We start from the raw sequence: 22603 nt of genomic DNA on the forward strand, positions 1-22603 counted from the left end.
CGGCGGCTAAGGTGAAGGGAGTCTGTCTCAATGACTTCCTACTAGAAGGACCCGACCTACTAGCTTCACTCACAAGAATATTGTTCGGGTTCAGAGAAAAGAGAATCGCCGTCACAGCGGACATCGAAGAAATGTTCCTTAGGGTTAAAATCAGACCCGAGGACCAACCGGCACAGATGTTTTTATGGAGGGACAAGCCTACGGACCCTCCGAGAAGATTTAAAATGGTCTCCATGATATTCGGAGCCAGCAGTTCGCCATACCTCGCTCACAGCGTAAGAAACCGCAACGCCGTCGACTATGAAAGTAAATACCCAGAGGCGGCCACGGCGGTCAAGGAGCGACACTACATGGACGATTACCTAGACAGTTTCCCATCTGAAGAGGAGGCTATTAAAATGGTGAACGAAGTTACCTACATCCATCAACAAGCGGACTTCAACTTAAGAAGATGGAACTCAAATAGCAAGAGAGTTTTAGCTAGCATACCCGAAGATAAGAAGTCTGAAAGCGCGAATGTAAAGTTAGCAGCACACCAGAAGGAAAAGACATTGGGGCTGCGCTGGGACCCGAGCTCCGACACCCTCACCTTCAACACTGACATCAAGAGGGTTCCCGATGAGGTCAGACTGCGGTTGAGAGCACCGACTAAACGCGAAACCCTAAGCGCGGTTATGTCGGTGTACGACCCACTGGGGCTTATCAGTCAATATACGATCGTCGGCAAGATGATATTACAACGCTTGTGGCTCAAGAAGGTTGATTGGGACCAGGAATTGCCATCTGAAGACGCTAACCTATTCGACGAGTGGATAAGGCGACTCCCAGATGTCTCAGCACTAGCAATACCGCGGTGCTATAGCTACAACGTAACGCCGGAAACTCACATCGAGTTACACGTGTTTGTCGACGCAAGCGAGCAAGCCTACGCTACGGTGGCCTACTGGAGGATCGCACACGGCGATCACATAGAAACAATACAAGTAATGGCCAAGGCGAAGGTGGCTCCACTGAAGTTACTAACCATTCCGAGACTGGAGCTCCAAGCTGCGTTAATCGGGGCACGAATGGCTAACACTATAGTCAGGGAGCACAGCTGTTGGAAACCCAAACGAGTCATATACTGGAGTGACTCCCGCACCGTCCTTCAGTGGATAAGAAACGAGACGAAAAAATACACGCCGTTCGTCTCACATCGCCTAGCTGAGATCGCCGAGCTCACACATACAGAGGATTGGCGATGGGTGCCTACAACACTCAACGTAGCCGACGATGCGACCAGGCTTCAAACCGACGGGATCGACAGCCGGGACCGGTGGTTCACGGGACCGCAATTCCTACGAGCCACAGAAGAGCACTGGCCTACGGAGAACGGGGAAGGTGAAGAGACCGGGGAGACGTGTTACACCGTCTCAGAAGAGGACTCGGACCGCAACGACTCATTACCCGACATTAGAAGGTTCTCCAGTTACCTGAAGCTTATAAGGGCGACGGCACTTACTCAGCTATTCGTCGAGAAGCTTCGATCTAGAGACAAGACTCTACACTTAGAAGTGTCACACTTAGAAGCGGCCGAACGACGGTGGTTTCAACGCGCGCAGCGGGACTCCTTCAGCGAAGACTTAGCGCGGTTAAGTCACAACCAGCCGCTACAACGACACAGCAAATTTAAAAGGCTCGACGCAGTATTGAACGACGGGCTAATAACCGCAAGAGGCCGTATAGGTGCGCTCTATTCTACAACGCACTCTAATGAGCCGGTAATACTCGACGGGCAGCATCCCTTTACTCACCTGCTTGTCGAGCATTATCATCGCCGGGCGGGACACGCGAATAACGAACGAGTCGTCAACGAGCTCCGTCAACGATTCATCATACTGCGCTTGAGGCCTACAGTCAAGAAAGTAGCACGAGCGTGTCAATACTGTCGCGTGTACAAGGCGACTCCGACGACACCACCGAAAGGAGACCTACCTAAAGTGAGGTTGGACTCGGGGCACCGCGCCTTCACCTATTGTGGCGTGGACTATTTCGGGCCCCTAACGGTGACTATCGGACGAAGACACGAAAAGAGGTGGTGTGCACTATTTACCTGTCTCACCACAAGGGCCATTCATTTAGAGATCGTCCAGTCGCTCTCTACGGACTCAGCTGTTATGGCGCTGCGAAGGATGGCAGCCAGAAGGGGTTGGCCGCGCGTCATATACTCCGACAACGCCACTAACTTTAGAGGGGCCGACGTCGAACTGAGAAATACATACGGAGCATGGATCGCAGCACTACGGGACTACGGTCTGCAGTACAACACCGACTGGCGTTTCATACCGCCGGGGGCGCCACACATGGGAGGAGCCTGGGAGCGCTTAGTGCGTTCAGTAAAAACCGCACTAAGCACCACGCTCAAAGAAAAGTTGCCAAAGGAAGAGGTACTGCAGACGTTAATCACCGAGGCCGAGTACAGCGTGAACGCGCGACCGCTCACGCACGTCTCCGTGGACCCCGAGGACGAGGAAGCACTAACGCCGAATCACTTCCTCATCGGCTCATCGACGGGGCTACCGCGGACGGGGCCATGCACCGAGGCGGACCGCAGCACGTGGAGAAGGGCGCAGGCACTGGCGGACCAGTTCTGGCAGCGATGGCTGCGAGAGTACCTGCCTACGCTCATTCCGCGGGGGCCGTCCAACGCACAGGCGTCACAACTGCGGGAAGGCGATCTCGTAATTGTGGTCGACTACGCCTTACCCCGCAATACCTGGCCGAGAGGAGTCGTCGAGCGAGTTCACCCGGGACCTGACGGCATCGTCCGGTCTGCAGACGTCCGCACAAAGGGAGGTGTGATCCAGAGGCCAGCGACGAAGCTTGCCGTCCTTCAGATGGAGGAGGCTTCGAAGAATCTACGCCGGGGGGAGAATATTACGGACGACAACGGCCTAAGAATTTAAATGTAAATGTTGATTAATGTAACTTGTGTATGTAATTAAGACTATGTAAATAAGACATTTTATTGCAATAGATATAAGTCCTACGTAATAAGAATAGATATGTAAGAGTAGGATAGCAATAGAGTGTAAGCATAGAATTGTAAGAGTAAGACAGGCTATGTTAGAAAGGGACGGCAATAGGACGCGGTTGCTGACTGAGCCTGCGCCTGTTGCGGTACCCAAAATAAGTACTTAAGCTCGCCTTTTTGTATGGAAAAGTGTGTACGCCTCGGAATAAAACAAGAAGAAAAGAACTGAAGATTTAAGTTGGAGTTTTATTTGAAAACCCATAATCTACACCCGATCTTTCAAAACTATAAAGTATAACTTCCTATATTTACTAACTACGTTTGTAAAGTTCCCGCTGGTCTTAGTTTAAACTCAGCAGAAGTCCGGGAAAATTCCCACTTTTCATCAGGTTTTTTACCATTGTCACCTTTCAAGAGCTTTTCCTTAATTTGTTATCGTTGCGGGAACAAAATTCGTTTCCCTTACTTTACTCTAATTCTAAGTACTGTTGGAGGTTCTTGTGCTTGATGAGAAAAGTTTTAATGAGATAAAAACCTGACAATAACGTAATAAAGCGAATATATTGAAGTATAGCCCGCTGCGTGTAGATCGTAAGTGATCCGACAAGTTGAGCAAAGTCGAGCGCGGTTTGGACTTAGAGTGATGCTAATGGCCAAATTTCATGTGCGCTTCCGTGCTTCAAAGGGTACGTTAAGCCGTCCATCTCGGTTGTTTTCGTTGAAAAGTGGTCTTTGGTGCTGTGTATTGGTCTGTTCCGTTATTTATCGGTGAAAACATCAAACATTATCATTTTAATCCCGCTTCTAATCTTTGAAATCACTTGCCATGAGTGTGACGTGACAAAAGTGACACAAGAACAAGTGACCAAAAACTTGCGATACGAGTTGGCTTCGAACTCAATTCTTCCTTTTTTCTGCTGGTTTGTATTGAATTTGGTATTGAATGTTTGTCTTTTCTGTGCAAATGCAATAATTTTACGATTTTTAGACAAAGTTCTTGTTGATTTTCTCTCGAACATTGAAGAAGATTTTACGAAGGGGAAAATATTTTACAGAAAATAAGTTTTATACTTTACTACTTGGTTACTTTATGGATATATTTAGGGGCTTTGCATATGAATTTAAGGGTTTTTCACGGAATGGAAAGATCCCGTAAGAGTAATAACTGGAATTCTCCGTCCATTTTTGACGTTCAAATTAATACAGTTCGTGAAATTACAGCTGCGAAATTTCCTCTAAACAATATTTGTGTTTACCCAATTCGGAGTTTAAGATAAACTAAGTTTATTGAATAACAAAGCCGAGTGACCACAACAGAGGCTCACCTTGACCTAACATTTGACATTTAAATAAGCACTTTGAAATTCAACCCTATCCGCTTGTCCGCAGGCGATTATCATTATCATAAACCAACAGTTTTTACAAATAGGTACGTCGGGAGGAGGGCACAGTGTAAAGTGTTTCACATGTACGTAGACCACATTTACATTGGTTTATTTATTCGCCTGCAAACCGAAAGAAAAACACAGCATCGTTTGTTTTGTGTTCCAAGGATTAACAGAGAAAATGTGTGCGTAATAACATTCGGGCGTCCCGTTTTTCCTGTTTCTATTCACCTGAATGAACTCTTGTAAGTTACAACTAAAGACACCAAGTTCCGGATGCTGATTGAATCGGCACAAACTTTTTGTGCGCGTTCTACATAATATTAGTTTACCTAACATATAATGTTTCTATACAAGCTCTGTATGTTTTATGTACTTTAGAAGTAGCAAATGAGTACACAGACTGACTAGTGCCTCCCATGAAAAAAAAAAAAAAAATATTTCGGTCTTATTTCGGTCTACCCTGAAAATCAGCGCCTTGGTTACACTACCAACTACCATGGCATGGGCTGAGGGTAGTCCGTTTTACGCTTTATTATGTCGCTGCGCGTTACCCTCCATATATATGTTATAGGCAAACTCCGAAGCTCCGGCGCTCCTAGGTTGAACTGGTCAATCCTCAGGTCAGACTGAATGACTTAGTCAAAGCCCAAACAAATGTAAATTTTCGGCCTTTGACTAAACAATTTTCGTCAAACCTGGGAGAGACTAATTTGGTCAGGCAAACGTCAAAACACAATTTTATTAAATCGGGGTTTGACGAGTCAAACTCCGATATAGGTATGAAGTGTCTTATCTTCGTATATTTGGAAGCATTTTATCATTTAAGCAGCTTTCAAGTCTTAACAACCGCTTAACTCTGCCAGTTCTGACACCTGATTGGTCAGCTTACGTGATTTTCACTTTTATATTTGAGATGCTTTGAGAGAATGCCGTGTGGCATTAGGCCCACCTTTTGTACGATGTGCAATAAAGTATAAAATAAATAAATAAATGCTTTGGAATATACGGAGGTTAGTTTGTAAGATTAGGTATAAAAAAATAACATTTTTAAAATTTTGATGTTTATTGTTTTAATAATTTAAAAAAACCTAACCTAACCTAACCTAACCTCACTCATCTTCAATTTTACACAATTACACGCCCGCACGCTCAATGAACGAACATGAAATGACAAAACAATCGGTCGGAACACCGCGAGAGACATTATGAACCTGTTTAAACATGTTCAGATCAACGTTTGACCGAGTTTTGCAGTCGCTTCTAGGATTGACTAGGCCAAAACCGAAACAGAATAATTTACTTTCGACGTTTGACTGAAAAGTTAGGAGCTCCTGGGTTTGACTAAAAATACTTCAGGCAAAGGGCGAAATTGAAATGTATTTCGGGGATTGCCTGATGGCTTTGGCCAAACCTAGGATAAACCAGTCCTTCCGCGAAGAGACTGTGTATCGGACTTTGACTATAACATATATATTAACATTCTAGTATTATAAGAACTTGTTTTTTATGTTTATGTTTTGTTTTGATTCTTGTTTTTTTAGTCATGTGTGTGCTATGTATTCCGTGAATAAAAAAGTATTATTATTATATTATAAAAAGGTCAGCCCGCATCAACACCCTTTACCGAAGTACAAGAACTGTTTCATACAGTAATAACATGATGATGACACCTCCCCGATCGATCCATAATGGTTCTACCACCTTTCATATATGACTAGCAAAGACAGCTTACTCAATTTAGTTGTTCGAACTTAAGTCTCTCTCGTCGGCGATTTTCAAAGATATGCATGCAGTGTAATATGTATAATGCATTAGTGAAGAAAGGCTTAAAGAATAACTTATCTACCTGAAAATTCTATACGAAATTCTCGAAGATGTGTGAATCAAGCGAAGCCTTCGTTAGCACCGTGGAAATCGAATCCTTTTCATTCTGAAAGTCCTTCCGTACTACTTTCAGACAGTGAAGGGTTTATGAGTTTACTTATTCATCTGTACAGTGTTAACCTTTTATTTAGAAACCCTGATAATATTATGAACGGGAGAATATCTTAGATGAAGAATAGAATAGTTTATGGCTCAAATAGTAACAGAACATTTAAAAGAATGCTAGTGGGGTCTTAACCGGAATATGTAGCGTCTGGGCATATTCTAAAAAAATCATAAGCAAAATCTATGTATATAAGCAAATAAATATTGTAAATTTTATCTTCTGTAAATGACATAGACCAGGAAATATATGAAGCTGCGGAATAAACAAATAAAAAAATATCGATTGAATCGTCGAACTATTTTATCGATAAATCATTTACATACTTGAGTTATATACTCGTAAAAATAAGGTTCTTTTAATTCTTCTTTAGACTTCTATCTAGAAGAGCGAAATAGGGAATCATAAGTTAAGTTACGTACAAGGTCTTTAAACGAATATAAATGATTATGTTGCTGTCCTTAATATTTACGCGAACGAAGACGCCGACATAGCTAGTCCGAATACACATACATATAAAACATTACATATAAAAACACGTTACATATAAAAATTAATGTTTGTCAGTATGTCCTTTATAGAATCGTAAACTATGCATTTGATATTGTGATGATCCTTAGCAAAGTTGTTTTGAAGGATCCCACGAAGTCACCTATTTTCGACAGATGGCACCACTGTCATTCCAATGAAGGTACAATCAGTTATGTATTTTTTTAAACGCGGACGAAACCGCGGCCACTACTAGTATTCTTTAAATATTGTCAGATGAGATCTAAAATTGTTATTCTGCCGCTGGGCAAGCCTGCCATCGTTTGATTAATGAAGTAGCGACTTACTGAACCCTTTTCCCTAAGTGGACAAAGTAAAACACAATTTAAAATTTAAAACCACTTTATAACATTGAGTAGAACAAAAAGGTATGCAAACGAAACTATGAAGTAAGTCGTTATATCGTTGAGGTGATTATTTTAGACCTAAATAGTATTATTATACACTGTTTTCTTTATTGGTTTAATAAGAGCTTTTCAAACTGTTCTAAATATATAAAGCATTTTAGATACTAATAACTAGAACAATCAAATTTTCGAGTTACAAGTATGTAATTAAATTTTTTGACTATATGAAAACAAAAAACTTTTATCTCATATTAAGACGATTAATTTTTACGTTTTTAGCTTAAACAAGTATAAGGGTAATCTATATAAATCCTTATTTAAATTACTGAATCACAGATGGCGCTAAAGACATAATTTTCTTCTATAAATTTCTAGCCATTAGCTTATCTGTAGGGTTCAGAAGTTTAATACACAAAGGCGCTTTGGATAACTACTTAGCGTGCACTTAGCGTCCAGCTCTAGTGACAAGTTTTTATTAAATATTTTGCTTGACGTCATTCTAGATAAAAACGACATTAAATTGCTTAAGCAAATAACCATTTCATAGTCTTCCCGGGTTTTAATAGATAAACGATATACACTTCAAGCTTCACACTATATTTTCATAGATATGCACAAAAAGGAATAGACACAGACCTAAAACAGAAATCTAAAGTTATATTTTAAATATCTGTCCAGCCGAGGATCAAACCCGGAACTTAATGCGCGTCAGTATGATGACCTCACCGCCACGCGGATCGTCGTATCAATAAGTTTGATTAAGTTAAGTCAGATTATAAAACTATTTCTTTTATAAAGCGACGTAGAATAGAGTATCCAAATGAAGACAATTTGCCAAAAAAAGTAGGAAAGAAATGATAAATTTATGAGCTTCACAGGCCAATGAATTAAGCTCGTTTGTTATTAAGGAACGTAAGAGATACATTGAACATATTCTGATGAAACAAACAAAAGAACAAACAAAAAGAAAACCTATGACAGTAAAGAGTTGACTACGATAATTTATATCCTTGTAAGGGCTATATTACTAGAGTAATTAAATCTGCTTAATTAAAATGGAGGCATGGAAATGACATCGATTCTTTGATTAGTAACTAGGTTTCACAATTAAACAATCATTTCAATTAGCCTTACAAAGGTGAGACGCTCTGAACAATATGTGCTTACCACGGCATAAGCTTAACAGGCTTATAGTTGTTAACAAAATAATGCCAGTTAAGACACTATTGTATGAAAAACACAACTATAGCCTGTAGTTTTTGTATTTATTTTTTATGTTATAATATAAAAGCATTGATAGCCTAGTGGTTAAGAAACTTGGCCTTTAGATTGAGGGGTTCGAATTCAAATCTTCGTCACGCACCTCTGATTTTTAGGGTTCTATACCCTTACCATGAGTTTTTACGTTTTGTCAAAAAATGGCTGTTTTGGTATTTGTTTACGTATTGAAAATTGTTTTCAAGTTCTGACACAATCCGCTAGGGGCGCTGATTGGGGGCCTTTCTAACTTAAATGTCAAAGGATCCTATGTGTGTAAAGCCCAATGACCTACTATTCCATACCAGTGCTTAACAACTCATAGTCTGCTGGCCACAGGTGACCCGCGACCCTCTCCTTGCAGACCTTCCTAGGCTTTAATTTGTCGCACATATTACTTTCCTTACAATTCTGTCATTATTACTCTTGACTACCATTTATCGCTGTAAAATTTCAGAAATTGTTATTTTTTATTATAATTGATAATCTGATTTACCTCGTGTTGCTTACTAGTTACATGAGTCAGAGTAAAACGCCAAATAAAATATTTATTTTAGAAAATTAAATATCATTTTAAAAACACAATTTTCGAATGAAAAATATATATATTTTTTATATCAGTAAATATACGGAAAAAAACAAAAAAAAAATACGAGATTTGGTGCATGTTTCCGCCCGGGATCGAACCGAGGACCTTCTGCGTGTTAGCAGACGTGATAACCGCTACACCACGGAAACAACTGAACGTTGTTTCGAAAGACAGTATGATATTCTGTGCTGTATTGATTTAAACACTTTGTTGTATTAAAATGGTTTAATATTATGTTCGTTTATCAATCCTCGTTATTAACACGCTTTTATTAGCTTGGGTTGTATGAATGTATGTATGTACGTAACAGTAACGGAATCTTTGAACCCGATTTCTATCCACTTTGAACGTTCAGTTTAATTGGGGTGCTTTTCGAAAATTGATAAGTGGAGCAATCCACGCTTTTTTCACAATTATACAATTTACTGTTCCTTAATTCATTCCTAGATTGAAAATTATTTTCTACTTTTTAGTTGATTTTATCATAAAAGCGTGTTTTTGTAAGAAGATAGTGCACAATATAGCGACAGATGTTAATGTACAAATTATCGAGCTAAAGGAGGATAATATTCCTAATGACTTTTGTGCGAAGCATTCCTTCAAATTCTGATCCGAAATCTGTGTAATATTGTAAATATAATTTTAAAATTTAAAATATCTGTGTAAAATTGAAAATAAATTAAAATATAATTTAATATTTAAGAGGTCTTTGACATACTTTCCACTTTTGATGTAATTTAACGATACTCAATAGAATATTATTTCTACAAATACTAACGCATTGAATACAATAAATTTTTTTGTTGTTGAATACAAAATGATATATAGAACAAAATGAAAGTAAAAATAAAATAAAACCTATTTCAATAATTGCGCTCCCGGGTGGGATCGAACCACCGCCTCTCGGCTGAACAGCGAGCGCGCTACCACTGCGCCACGAGAACTCTGTGAGTTATCGGAGAACTCTTCCTACACCATTCGTTTTGTGTGTCGCTTGTTTCGAAGTAATTAAAAAAAATACAAATACCTCAACAAGGTACGCGAAAAACATAACCTTTCCTTAGCAGTCAGTTAAAAATTAAAAAACAAAATTTCCAATATTTCAAATAATAAACAATATGTATTTATACTTTATCTGGCAGTGAGGCTTACAAGAATCAAACTTTGCAAAGATAATTTTTAAATAATTTGCTAATGATATATATGCCAAACTAATGGAATTTGCTCACACATAACATTTTGCTTTGATACATTCTCACACTAACCATTTTTAACCACGACGGAACGGAGACTGTGTACATATGTACCTATATGCGTTTGCGGTGAGAGGATGTTTGTACAAACCTATTTTAGCATTTATCTCCAAAACCATTGGGACGATTTTAATACAGTTGTCTTACCACTGTATCACTGTCGGGTAGAACATTTTTAAGCAACCCGCTTGGGAAATATTTTTAACATACTACACATGATATACGAGTAAATAGATATCATAATTAAACGGATGGGAGGTCGTCCTTAATTTGGATGTTTAACCAAAGATTTTCAATTGCTGAATACGTTTTCGTTCTTATTAGTGATCGAAGGTTTTCCCACACATTACGTATGTGAAAGCATGTTTTTCATTTACAGTATTAAAATTGTACGGAACCATCTCCACGCGGATTAAACTCGCACTTGTCCGTTTTTTAAATGTCGATACAGTAGGCAATTATTTCGCCAACCACCAATCGTACCAAAATTTATTTTGCAGTAATTATGAAAAGGTGAAAAAATATTTTTCAATGGCTTTAGGCTTAAATAGCAACACGATTTAAAAAAAGTTAACCAACCCTATCGAGTAGGGTATCAAAATAAAGGAACCCTTACCCCTGTTTGTATGTGCGTATTTCAAATTCGAATAACAAATGAATTATCACTTGCTTAAAACGATGAAGTAAAACATCGTGAGGAAACCTGCATACCTGAAAAATCTTAAAAAAAGTTTTCACAAGTATGAGAAGACTACCAATGGCCAGCGCCATAGACATGGCCAGCGCGGTGGACTATGGCCTAATCTTTCTCATTCTGAGAGGAGACCCGTGCCCAGCATTGTGACAGTAATAGGTTGATGATGTTGATGTTATAATAAAAACCAACTCCACATAAACCAGGCATTGATAGTCCAACTTATTCGGCTAGTGTGTTGTTAATTACTGTGAAAAGCGATCTGATCAAATAATTAATATCAGTTTAATTACATTGAATTCAAATTAAACATACTAATAAAATCACTGACATATTACATTAATTAGCTGTATTGAGTACAGCTGAGTTTTAAAGGATAACGTAAGAAAAATACGAGGGATATTTACGATGTATTTCGTCGTGAGTCCTAATGGATAACAGCGCATCTGTGATAGGGTCAGGTAGGAGTTCAATCTTATGTGGTGATGATTGCAGATTTCGATGGACGACTGTGACCACTTCCCATCATTTTTGTTTAAAAAGACGCGTCGTCCAAATTAACCAAATGGTGGCAGTGACTATACAGAACGAGTTCTATTTAAAGCCATTTGTTCTTCCTCCTGTGAACTCGGCCGGCATCCATAACCTTACACCGAAACGCAAGTACTGCTTCATGGTAAAAATAAGCGAGCCGGTGGTACGAGGACCTCCCTGTTTCAACCATATTGGGTCTACCAACATAATTTATGCGAATTCTCTAAATAGTTTATAAGAGACCATTGTGCAAGTACTGCTTCATGGTAAAAATAAGCTAGCCGGTGGTACGAGGACCTCCCTGTTTGAACCATACTGGGTCTACCAACTTAATTTATACGAATTCTCTAAATAGTTCATAAAAGACCATTGTGCAAGTACTGCTTCATGGTAAAAATAAACGAGCCGGTGGTACGAGGACCTCCCTGTTTCAAACAGACTGGGTCTACCAACATAATTTATATGAATTCTCTAAATAGTGTATAAAAGACCATTGTTCAATGAACTGTAAACCGCTTACATGCCCGCTAATCGCCTTTAGTTGACACTACCTAAGTAGAACTTGCCCTACTATATTTTAACGATTCACATTACATTCGAGAAATGTCTGTGACACTAGATTAGGATAAAACTTACCTATACAATAAACCAAAACAAAAATTAAACTAAAATAAACCAAAACAAAAACTAATATACCTACAGTTAACGCGTACAAGCAACTTTGTACATACATTTTTAGTTTTCACGGAAATTCCATTTCAAACCCAAACAGCAAAATAGATAAACAAAAAATGATCTTGTGAAAATATTTACTTTTTAGAAACACTAAATGGCAATCGTTCTCGTTGAAGTCTCTTTTGTTAATTAAAAAAGTAAACGCGAAATTGTATATTCCGAGAGCAATAAATGTAACCGCAAAGGACTTCTTTCAATTTGTCCCAGTTAGCTTTTGAGTGCTGGAACGGTTGACGGAAAAAGCGGTATTGTTTAAAACAACAAAGGGTGTTTCATTGCAATTACGTAGACGGTAACAAGGTTGTAATCGAAAAAATATTTGTACAGAGAACGTGCTGCGCTGTAGTGTCTGCCTAGAACATCTTTCCTGTTTCCGATAAGTTCTAAGAAGTCACTTAGCTCCAATCACCGTCAACTTATGCTGTTCCATTACCCAGGCATACGTTTTTTTTTACAATATGGCAGTAGCAGACGAGCATGCAGTCCACCTAATGGTAAATGGCTACTGCCGCCCATGGAAATCTGTAATCAACCCCAGTTATTGCAAAAATGTCTCAACTTAAGAACTCTTCACAAATCACGTGTTTCATAAACAGCATAGCATCTCATAAATAAAAGCACCATAAAAATACTCTTAATTAGTTCCCAATAAAGTTCATCACGATACTTAAACCAGAAAACGTCACAATCGAATCCATCAATCCAAAAGACGGTTTAAATTTTTCGAATTGAAACATACAATAAAGGTACACTACAAATGGAATCGCTGGCTCACTGAATGTATTCATGTTCGTATGAATCTGAATTTATGAATTGAAAGCCGCTTGGTAACCACAAAAATGTTACTTGGAAACTGTTTCATTTTCATAAAAGTAACAACAGTTACATTTGATCTTTTTAAATTCATGCGTATGCCGTTGATGAAGATCTTTTCAAATCTAAAGCCGTAAGACTTATCAATATTTTTGCTTTGAAGTCTACGAATATTAATCATTTGTTTTATCATGTACTTTTCGTAAAGGCTATTACTATTTAACATAGGTTTGTCGATATTTATGGAAAAAAGTTTGTTCCCATTTATCTAATAATCTATATAATATATTTATGAATGTGTTGTTAATTTAGCACGTTGAAACATATCTATTCCTGCATTTTATATATGTATTTATACATTGACGAATAAAAATATTTCGATGTTGTTCGTTACAGATTTTTTTGGCAATAAAATCGGAGCGATTACATCGGATGAACCAAACAGTTATTGTTAAGAATATGTTTATGCATATTGCCGCTTAGCCGGTATTGAAAAGTTGACATTAAGCTGTTTGACACGACTATAAGCGCATTGTTCGCGGATCCACCGTAACTAATTTATGTGTGAACATATAGACCGCGGTATCTATGTAAGCAATGTTGTTTAGGACTATTCGTGTTTTCTATATAAACAAGTGTATTGTTGTTTGGGACTATTCATGTTTTGTATTTAAACAAGTTAAAAGTTATGTGCGTATTAGAAATTAATTATCACTTGCTAAACGGTTAAGGAAAACATCGTGAGAAAACCTGCATACCTGAGAAATTTATAAAAAAATCTCAAAGGTATGTGAAGTCTACCAATACGCACTTGGCCAGCGCGGTGGACTATGGCGTAATCCACCTCATTCTGAGAGGAGACCCGTGCCCAGCAGTGGAACAGTAACAGCTATATGATGATTTAAACATATGTAAACAGCCTTCCTAATTTTAAGGGATCTGTTACCAATCAATAACAGATGATGACAAGCGTTGATGCTTTTGAAGAATAAGTTGTTGTAAATATCATTTAAAATGTCGCTTTAAGTCTTTGTTCATATGAGTTTTATTAAGTAACAATTAACAACTGAGCATGCAGTTCGCCTGATAGTAAATGGTGACTCTCTCCCATGGATTTGTGTAACCAACTCCATATAGAACACGGATTCTATTGGAAGCCCTGATAGTAAGTAGTCATTGTCACCCATGGATGTATGTGACCAAATTTTATATAGCACAAGGCAAACTTACTGCTGTTGCTTTGCCGATCATGAGTACTAAGATAGTCGCCTCATATGTAGGTCATCCAGCACCCACACCTGTATCGAAACAAAAAAAATCCTGTCAAATATAAGTGTGGTAGTGTTGCCTTCCTAGTCCAACAATACAGATTATACCATTTATAAATTAATTTCGTTTTTAATTAAAGGTTTCGCATTCACAGAGTAAAAACAAAACCCTATTATTAAGCCTCCGATGTCTATCCGTCAGTCTGTCTGTAGGCAGTTAAATTTCTATGGCTGTTATGATAACAAATACAAAAAAAAAATGAATATTGAGTAGTACGGAACCCTCCGTGGGAGAGTTCAACTCACACTTAATCTCGGCCTACCACAAATCCAAACTAGAACACAGCTTCACATTTTTGTACCATATTTCAGGAATGTTAGAGGGAGCGCAAGCAGCTATTTGTAACGCGCGTTACCTACGTATAAGCGATTCCTTAGAAATCTCAGTCATACGAGTTTTACGTCGGAATTTATATAGCTGGAGACTTTCAGCGCGAGTCCTACTTACGAGTATTTCAGTCGGCGTAGCGATGTTAATAGCGTGATTTTACATTCTGCCAATAATAATTATTATAATACATATTTTTCTTTCTTGTAAGCATGAAAATGTATATACAACGCTGTAGTGACCATGTAAGGATAATATCATTCATAGTACTCCCGTCTCATGCATAAATATGCATGAATTTGTAAGCATTATGCAGTTTGTGATGAATGAAAATAATCATATCGTAAAGTTTACTTAACATAATGTAATATTACAAAGTTACTCGTAAATAAGATTGTGGTCAACGCGACACAAAAACAACACCAAAAGGAACATATTAAATAAATCCTTTAGAAAGTTTTCCTTTGCGAGTTTACTCCGCTCATATTGAGCATATACATATATACACATACATATGTTAATTACATTTGCGTGGCTATTTTATAAATAAACATAAGAGCTTAGAAATTTGCATTTAAAAATAAATTTCAGTTAGAAATTTTTATTGTATATATTGTAGTATGTGTAGATTATTGTGTACAATTATTGTCATCAGTAAAGTACGCGTCTATATAAACGGACCTACGCAATAAAAGGACAGGGCAATTGATCGACATGTTTATGTTTTGTGAGAAGTGAACTAGCTTCTGCTTTTTGTTATATTACGATATGAAAATATTTTTGAACTGTTTATTTTTTACGGCGCAGTGAAATGTGTCTGGATTATATAAGACCTATTTTACTTTTACAGATTAGTTAGACGTTGATTCAAATAAGGCATCAAGCCTTAATTACAATATTTGTAGTATTTTTAACAACTTTTTACTCACAATATGTATTTTTGACTTTACATAAAAATCTATTTAAACTAATACAATCAAAAGTATTTAATTTAGAAATCATACAAAACACTTCTTTATTCGTTAAGTTTATTTCCCTGCTTTAAAGGTAAATTATGTCTAACTTTCTTAATATGAATATTATATTCTATACGTGTGCATTGACCTTTATAAACAAGTGAATGAGTTTTATTACAACTATGAGTTTTTACTTTAAGTTTTTTTTTCGTTGTCCCATACATGTCCAATCAGTTACGAAACAGTCCGCTGGGGGCGCTGATTGGAAATGTATGGGCAAATACTTCAACAAATACAAAAACAGTCATTTTTATAAAAAACGTAAAATCTCATACGGGCGTTGTTTTGAAAAGTATGGTGTTGTATGTCTCAAATCAAACTTAAATCATATTCACGTTAAATTCACCTACATTACCGTCACGTTACGTCGTTATGCGTAAAGTTTATTATACAGTGTTAACGGTGAATTATGTAACTTTTTAATGAATATATAATATCCCCCACGTGTGCGCTGACCTTTAATATCGATATCGGGGCGCTAACAGATTCAGTTGTTCAATTCAGGCGACGTTGATCGACGACGCTGATCCATCACATAGCGCCGGTTAACTATCTGCGGGCCACGCGCAAATTGCTATTGTTTCTCACTAATAACTCGATTTCATTTGCACACAATCCGTTATATAAAATAACACAAAATACAAAAATATATACGAGTTTCGACGCACGTGGCACGCACAAATTGCTATTGTTTCTCACTAATAACTCGATTTCATTAGGGCACGATTTTTTATGTAAAATAACACAAAATACAAAATATACATATATGACGTACGGGGCACGTGCAAATTGCTATTGTATCTCACTAATAACTGGATTTGATTTGCACATAAAACTTTATATAAAAAAATATTGAACAAAATATACATTACGCACGTGGCACGCACAAATTGCTATTGTTTCTCACTAATAACTCTATTTCATTTGCACACAATCCGTTATGTAAAATAACACAAAATAAAAAAAATATATACGAGTTTCGACGCACGGGGCACGCGCAAATTGCTATTGTTTCTCACTAATAACTCGATTTCATTTGCACACAATCCGTTATGTAAAATAACACAAAATAAAAAAAAATACGAGTTTCGACGCACGGAGCACGCACAAATTGCTATTGTTTCTCACTAATAACTCGATTTCATTTGCACACAATACGTTATGTAAAATAACACAAAATTCAAAAATATATACGAGTTTCGACGCACGTGGCACGCGCAAATTGCTATTGTTTCTCACTAATAACTCGATTTCATTAGGGCACAATTTTTTATGTAAAATAACACAAAATACAAAATATACATATATGACGCACGGGGCACGTGCAAATTGCTATTGTATCTCACTAATAACTGGATTTGATTTGCACATAAAACTTTATATAAAATAATACAAAAAAATATTGAACAAAATATACATGACGCACAGGGCACGTGCAAATTGCTATTGTTTCTCACCAATAACTCGATTTGATTTGCACACAAAACTTCATGTAAAATTACACAAATAAACAAAATATTACTTATAGAAAAACATATATACGACGCAGTAAAAAGAAGAAAATAAATTTAAAAAATAACGTGGGCGTTTTCTACAGAATACTTGATGCATTGTAGTATATCTAGAAATTTAATTGCTGCAAATGACGTGAACTCACGTGGGAGTCATCTTTCTGAGTCATATCTAGTACATATGCGCTCCATGTTTTCCTTTAAATTATTTACTACTATCTTTTTAGTTTCTTATTAAACTGTGGCGTATTAAAAATATTTTGCTTCAATAATTATTATAGATTTTTAATTCCTGGAACTGTGGAAATTGACATCATTTTTTTTTTAAATAGGAGTAGCAGACGATCATGCTGTCCACTTGATGGTAAATGGCTTCTGCCGCCCGTGGACATTTGTAATCAACCTCAGATAAGATTAGATACCTGCCTGAGGTCGGCCACAGATGCGCCGTTACCTAAGAATACTAAGCTGGAACGTCTCGAAGAAGTGTCTCTTCCTCTCCGCATCTTTCAAACCAAAACACAGCAGCGCTTAACCTTAAGTTCTTACACCTTGTTAATTGAATCTGAGATATGTTTGAAATTTAAATTTGTAGCCCATCCACAATCATTGATTGATTGATTTCAAAATGTCAACCGAAAAAACGAGACCTAAATCGAGTTACTAAAGTCGTTATTATATATTTTCTGCCTGTGCGTAAGTTACTCTTCTGCTGTCATTTCTGCGCAATACTGAATATCGCGAAAATGTCGACTACTGCGTTCTTAATTACAAGGTAAAGAGAGTAGAGTAGTGTAGCGAGTTTTTGAGAGAACATGAAGTCCATTTATCTTTCTGTGAAATCAACGCAACTGTCCTCAGGATCGGGTAGAGCTTCTATTTGGATTCAGTAACAGGTGTCAGAAGTGACACCAACATCAGTTGAGCTGCCCAAGAACGCGAGGATTTTTTCTATGTGAGGTTTTAACAACAAAACAGTTTGGTAATAAGACCGATCCAAATTGTTTTTATAAAAAATGTAATAAAAGTGAATAGCTTTCTTTATCGTTATTTTCTCTTTTCTTGCATTATATTCGGAATATTAACCTATATTATTAACATACATTATCATTATATTTCATTGAAATATCCTTCGTTTGAACTGATCCGCTTACTGTTTGGTTAAAGGTAAAGATAACAAAGATGGAAGAGATAAAATAACAATTTCGCGTGTTTGGTTGACTTTTGATGTTCAGATCAGAGAAATACGTTGGAACATTGTAAAGAATAATTTAATCCTCGTTTGGGGTTTAATTTATTCATGACATTTCAAAAAGTATTATGGTAATAAACACCATTAAAGCTAATTGTAGGAAATAATATATATGGTGGAGAAGTCAGGTGCGAAGACCCTCAGGTGTATACGAGTGAAATTAATTAATTTCGCAAAGTCGCGGGTAATTAGGTAAGCAAATGTTGTATACGCAACCCTGTTACCCTTCTCCACGTTATCGCCTTGTTCCTCAGTTCCTAAGTAGTCCGTGACCAATTGTTACAGCTACCTACCTACATGAAATTACTTTCAATAAACAAAATGCTTTTATCATATATATTATGGCTACGATTTATGTAATCATGATTTGATTTCCTTGTATTCTGTCAACCTTGTTGTTCTATAGCCCTACCGCTTGGTGTAACCTCTATTGCATTTTTATTAAATTATAGTAGTAAAAGAGTATGTCATTCAACTAATGAATAAATCAAATCAACAATATTGGACTGGGAATTGAGTTGATACGCCTACCTTACCACTATAACAAACTAAAACTAATCAGCACTTAAATTTCTGTTACAAGACTAAAAGGCGTGGCGTCAAATGATGCAGAGTAGTACTTTTAATCAAAATTTAAATGCAGGTAAAACAAGAAATGCAATTTCGCAGAATGCGTAGCACGGTACCTTACCTAACCGAACCTAACTATAATACCTCCCGTCTTTGAACGTAACCCAAAACACGTTAACACTTGCGTATATCTTGCATACGTGTTACAAAGCCTGACGGTGTTGAACCTGACCTGATAGACCCCACTGAAATCTATCCAAAGCAGTTATCACACTCGTACGTTTGCAGGATGCGTTGCGCGGCCGCCGCTGCGCGTCGCTCCGCTCAGCCGCGACGGCGGCGCGCGACGACTCCGGACGCAGCACTCCCACCGCGGTGCAGCGTGCGTCCCCGTCGCCCGCCGACACACCGGCACCCAAAAAGTCTAATTGGGAAGTCATTGAGCACTTCTCCTCCAACAAGCCTAAGAAGAGCCCTACTTCGGTGAGTACATACTTTTCACACGGATGGTTATTCGGTTTGTTATCATTGGTTACCAGTCGTTAAACCTTGATGGAGGTATTTGAGCAATTACGAAATATTCAACTTGAGCTGATCAAAAATCAACTCGAATGATGGAGTACAATCCAGACCTTCCACAATTATTAAAAGAGATTCGTACCCAGCAGTGGAATATAAAAAGGTTATGATGTTTATTTCCTCAAGACACAAAAAACTCTCCACTTAATAATTTCAGATTTCTGATAAATGTCATTACTGCTTAGTGTTGCGGTATTTCAACGCAAGCAGCACAATTAAACGTATTAAAAATAAATAAATGACCTATATCCATTAAAATAAGCTACATATTCGTTTGATATTTGATAATTAATAGTAGTTAATTAGCTACTTGAGGGGAGTGAGCGTTGTTTTTCTTGGGACGGCTTACTTACCACATTTTCTCGCATCAAAGGGGATCGGTCCCGAGGGAAGCCATTCAGAGTTGTCGCCCCGGGCGCTACAAGTACCGTCCGTAGAAAACATTAGAGCTAGGTAGAATTATAAAAATCTTTATATAAATTAACGTTTCTATTATAACCTTTCTCTTTTGCTCACAATTGCGTTGTGAGCTAAAAAGCCTTAATTAATAAACCTTATTTGTTTACAAATAAGTTAATTAAGGAACGATATGAGAAAACAGGCCAATAAATATTCTATTTTAATATTCACGCGTGTTGAACACAATCCCGTTTTAATTATTACGGATTACGGTTGGATTGGATATCACAAAAAGTAAATCATATTTCATATTGAAAACAATAGAACAACGGATTTAGTCTTAAATAACAGTGGTGCCTAAATTTGAATTGGATTATACTTGTTTCTGAGATTATGTTAAAGTGATGTTCAAACCTTTCGCCGTACAACCACAGTACAAATTTTCTACTGTGGTACAACTCCGGAAGCCTCATAGTCGCACCTTTTTCTCACTTATAATGTTACAACTGCCGTGTCGACTGATATGCTCTGATTATAAAGGTGTAAGGGAGATACAATTATATGACACTTTCTCACCGAATTCCCAGGGGTGGAAATAGTTCGGTAACTGTTATCCGATAGGAATCCAATCCTATTTAGGATCGATTAGATCTTTGGGTAGCTGTGGTTTTCATCGGGTGGGCTGCACGCTCGTTTGCAACTTTAACTTCATAAAAATACAATAAGTAACACATACCCAAGCTACTTTCACTTGTTACGTTAAATATTATGCGGAAAATGGTCTTATCTTTACATCCTGAATAACAACACCAGCGCAGCGTATAGAAATAAGCGCCCGTATTTTTATTTGACAGCCTATCTGGTAATTTAATAGGCAAAAATGTTGTTGACGTTTTTAATTTAAATGTGTTCATTTATGGCAGAGAATATATTGTGGTTAAACTTATTGATATTATAATTTATCACAGTCAATCATGGGCGTTCAAATATTTATGTAAATATTCTCTGATTAATTTATTTATATATGCTGCGTGATGCGAGTTCAGGTTAACAGCCGCCTGTTCCCGGTCATGTCAGATAGTATTAAGGGATTTGCGAGTCTATTTTTCTGCCTTCTACCCTCTGCTATTGCACACGCAAGTGGCAATTATGGCAAAACGCTTCTTTCTAACACACAAGCACCAAATCCAAGCCATAGTACTATTAAGCAATTATTTTCCGGTGGTAGTACCAGTAGGTATAGTCGTAGTCGAGGTATAGTACTACCGCATACCCATACCCATTTCTAAGGCGAAATATTCTTGCATTTTGAAAGGTTTCTGTAGCCTCTGTACAGAACACTGTTTTACAGATGGGGTTAGTTACAGATATCCATGGGTAGCAGTGGCCACTTACCATGCTCAATGCTGAATGCTAATTACCTAGTTCAATATAAAAATGTAGTTAGCACAACGTTTCAGTTCATTAAAACTTAGAAGCGATTTCTCTAAAATAAAACGTCTCACGTTCAGAATGTTCATTTGAGCTAATCCGATTGCAGATTGCAAGATTACATTATGCATTAGACTCTGAACCGTGATAAAAGAAACAAAACGTGATTTTGCCTAATGAAATTAACTGTCGATATACGAGGACGGAAAATATTCCCACATTTCAGTGTCCCTTGTAGCGGAAGCTTTTTTCTGGTCGAAGCTCGCATGCACTAACTCGATCAACAGATAATCTCTTTACACGCTACGCTGCGACGTACTACGTTCGCTTTCGAGAATTCTCTTAATTCTTTCCTTTTTAACCGCAACCTGATTTAGTCTATTTTAATGATTGCCTCTCGATCAAGATTCAAGGTACGAATTCCAGGATCCTCTGGTTTTTCAAAGATATCTGCGTATTAGATATTAATTATCACTTACGTTAACGGAAAAGAGATCTTGTAAAAAAAACAAAAGTATTTACAGTCTGACAATTTGCCCTTAGCCAGCGTAGAGAACTATGGCCTAATCCTTTTGATTCTGAAAGGAGACCCGTGCCCAGCAGTGGGACAGCGATGGGTTGATAGCGATAACTTTACTTTTATGAGGTTTCAAGCTTTGTCTGATATAAATAAAAGTCCTGAAGGTTTTGCTTTAATTTTTAATGTTTATAATAGCGCTTACAAAAGTTTACTTTTACGCGAATGAAAATATTGTTAGAAAAATTACAAGCCTGAAAAAAATAAATACTCAAGGACTTATGAAACTTATGTACCAATCCGTACTTGAATAGCGCGGTGAAATAATATAACCTATGTAAACCCATCTCACTCTGGAAGGAGACCCGTGCCCAGCAGTGGGGCGGTAAATGGGTTGACAACGATTCCGCTCGTTAAATAAGAAGTCTTTTTACAAATATGAATAATATGATGAAATCTTAAAGGTTAGTGTTTATTAAACGCACCTATGTTTTAACTAAGTACCAGTATTAG

General features: G+C 37.4%; 1 protein-coding gene across 1 annotated transcript in view; it reads left to right on the forward strand.

Moving 5' to 3' along the window:
• LOC140743785 (uncharacterized) overlaps positions 1–21721 on the forward strand; it is a 41057-nt gene extending 19336 nt beyond the window's left edge. Inside the window, exons 2-3 of the mRNA XM_073075373.1 lie at positions 19453–19647; positions 21683–21721. Of these exons, the coding sequence (XP_072931474.1) occupies positions 19453–19647; positions 21683–21721 (234 nt within the window). The remainder of the gene's footprint in view (positions 1–19452; positions 19648–21682) is intronic.
• The last annotated feature ends 882 nt before the right edge of the window (positions 21722–22603 follow it).

The sequence above is a fragment of the Epargyreus clarus genome, unplaced genomic scaffold (assembly GCF_041222505.1).
Source record: "Epargyreus clarus isolate Ecla_fem2 unplaced genomic scaffold, WU_Ecla_fem_2.2 ptg000007l, whole genome shotgun sequence".
Taxonomy (NCBI): Eukaryota; Metazoa; Arthropoda; class Insecta; order Lepidoptera; family Hesperiidae; genus Epargyreus; species Epargyreus clarus.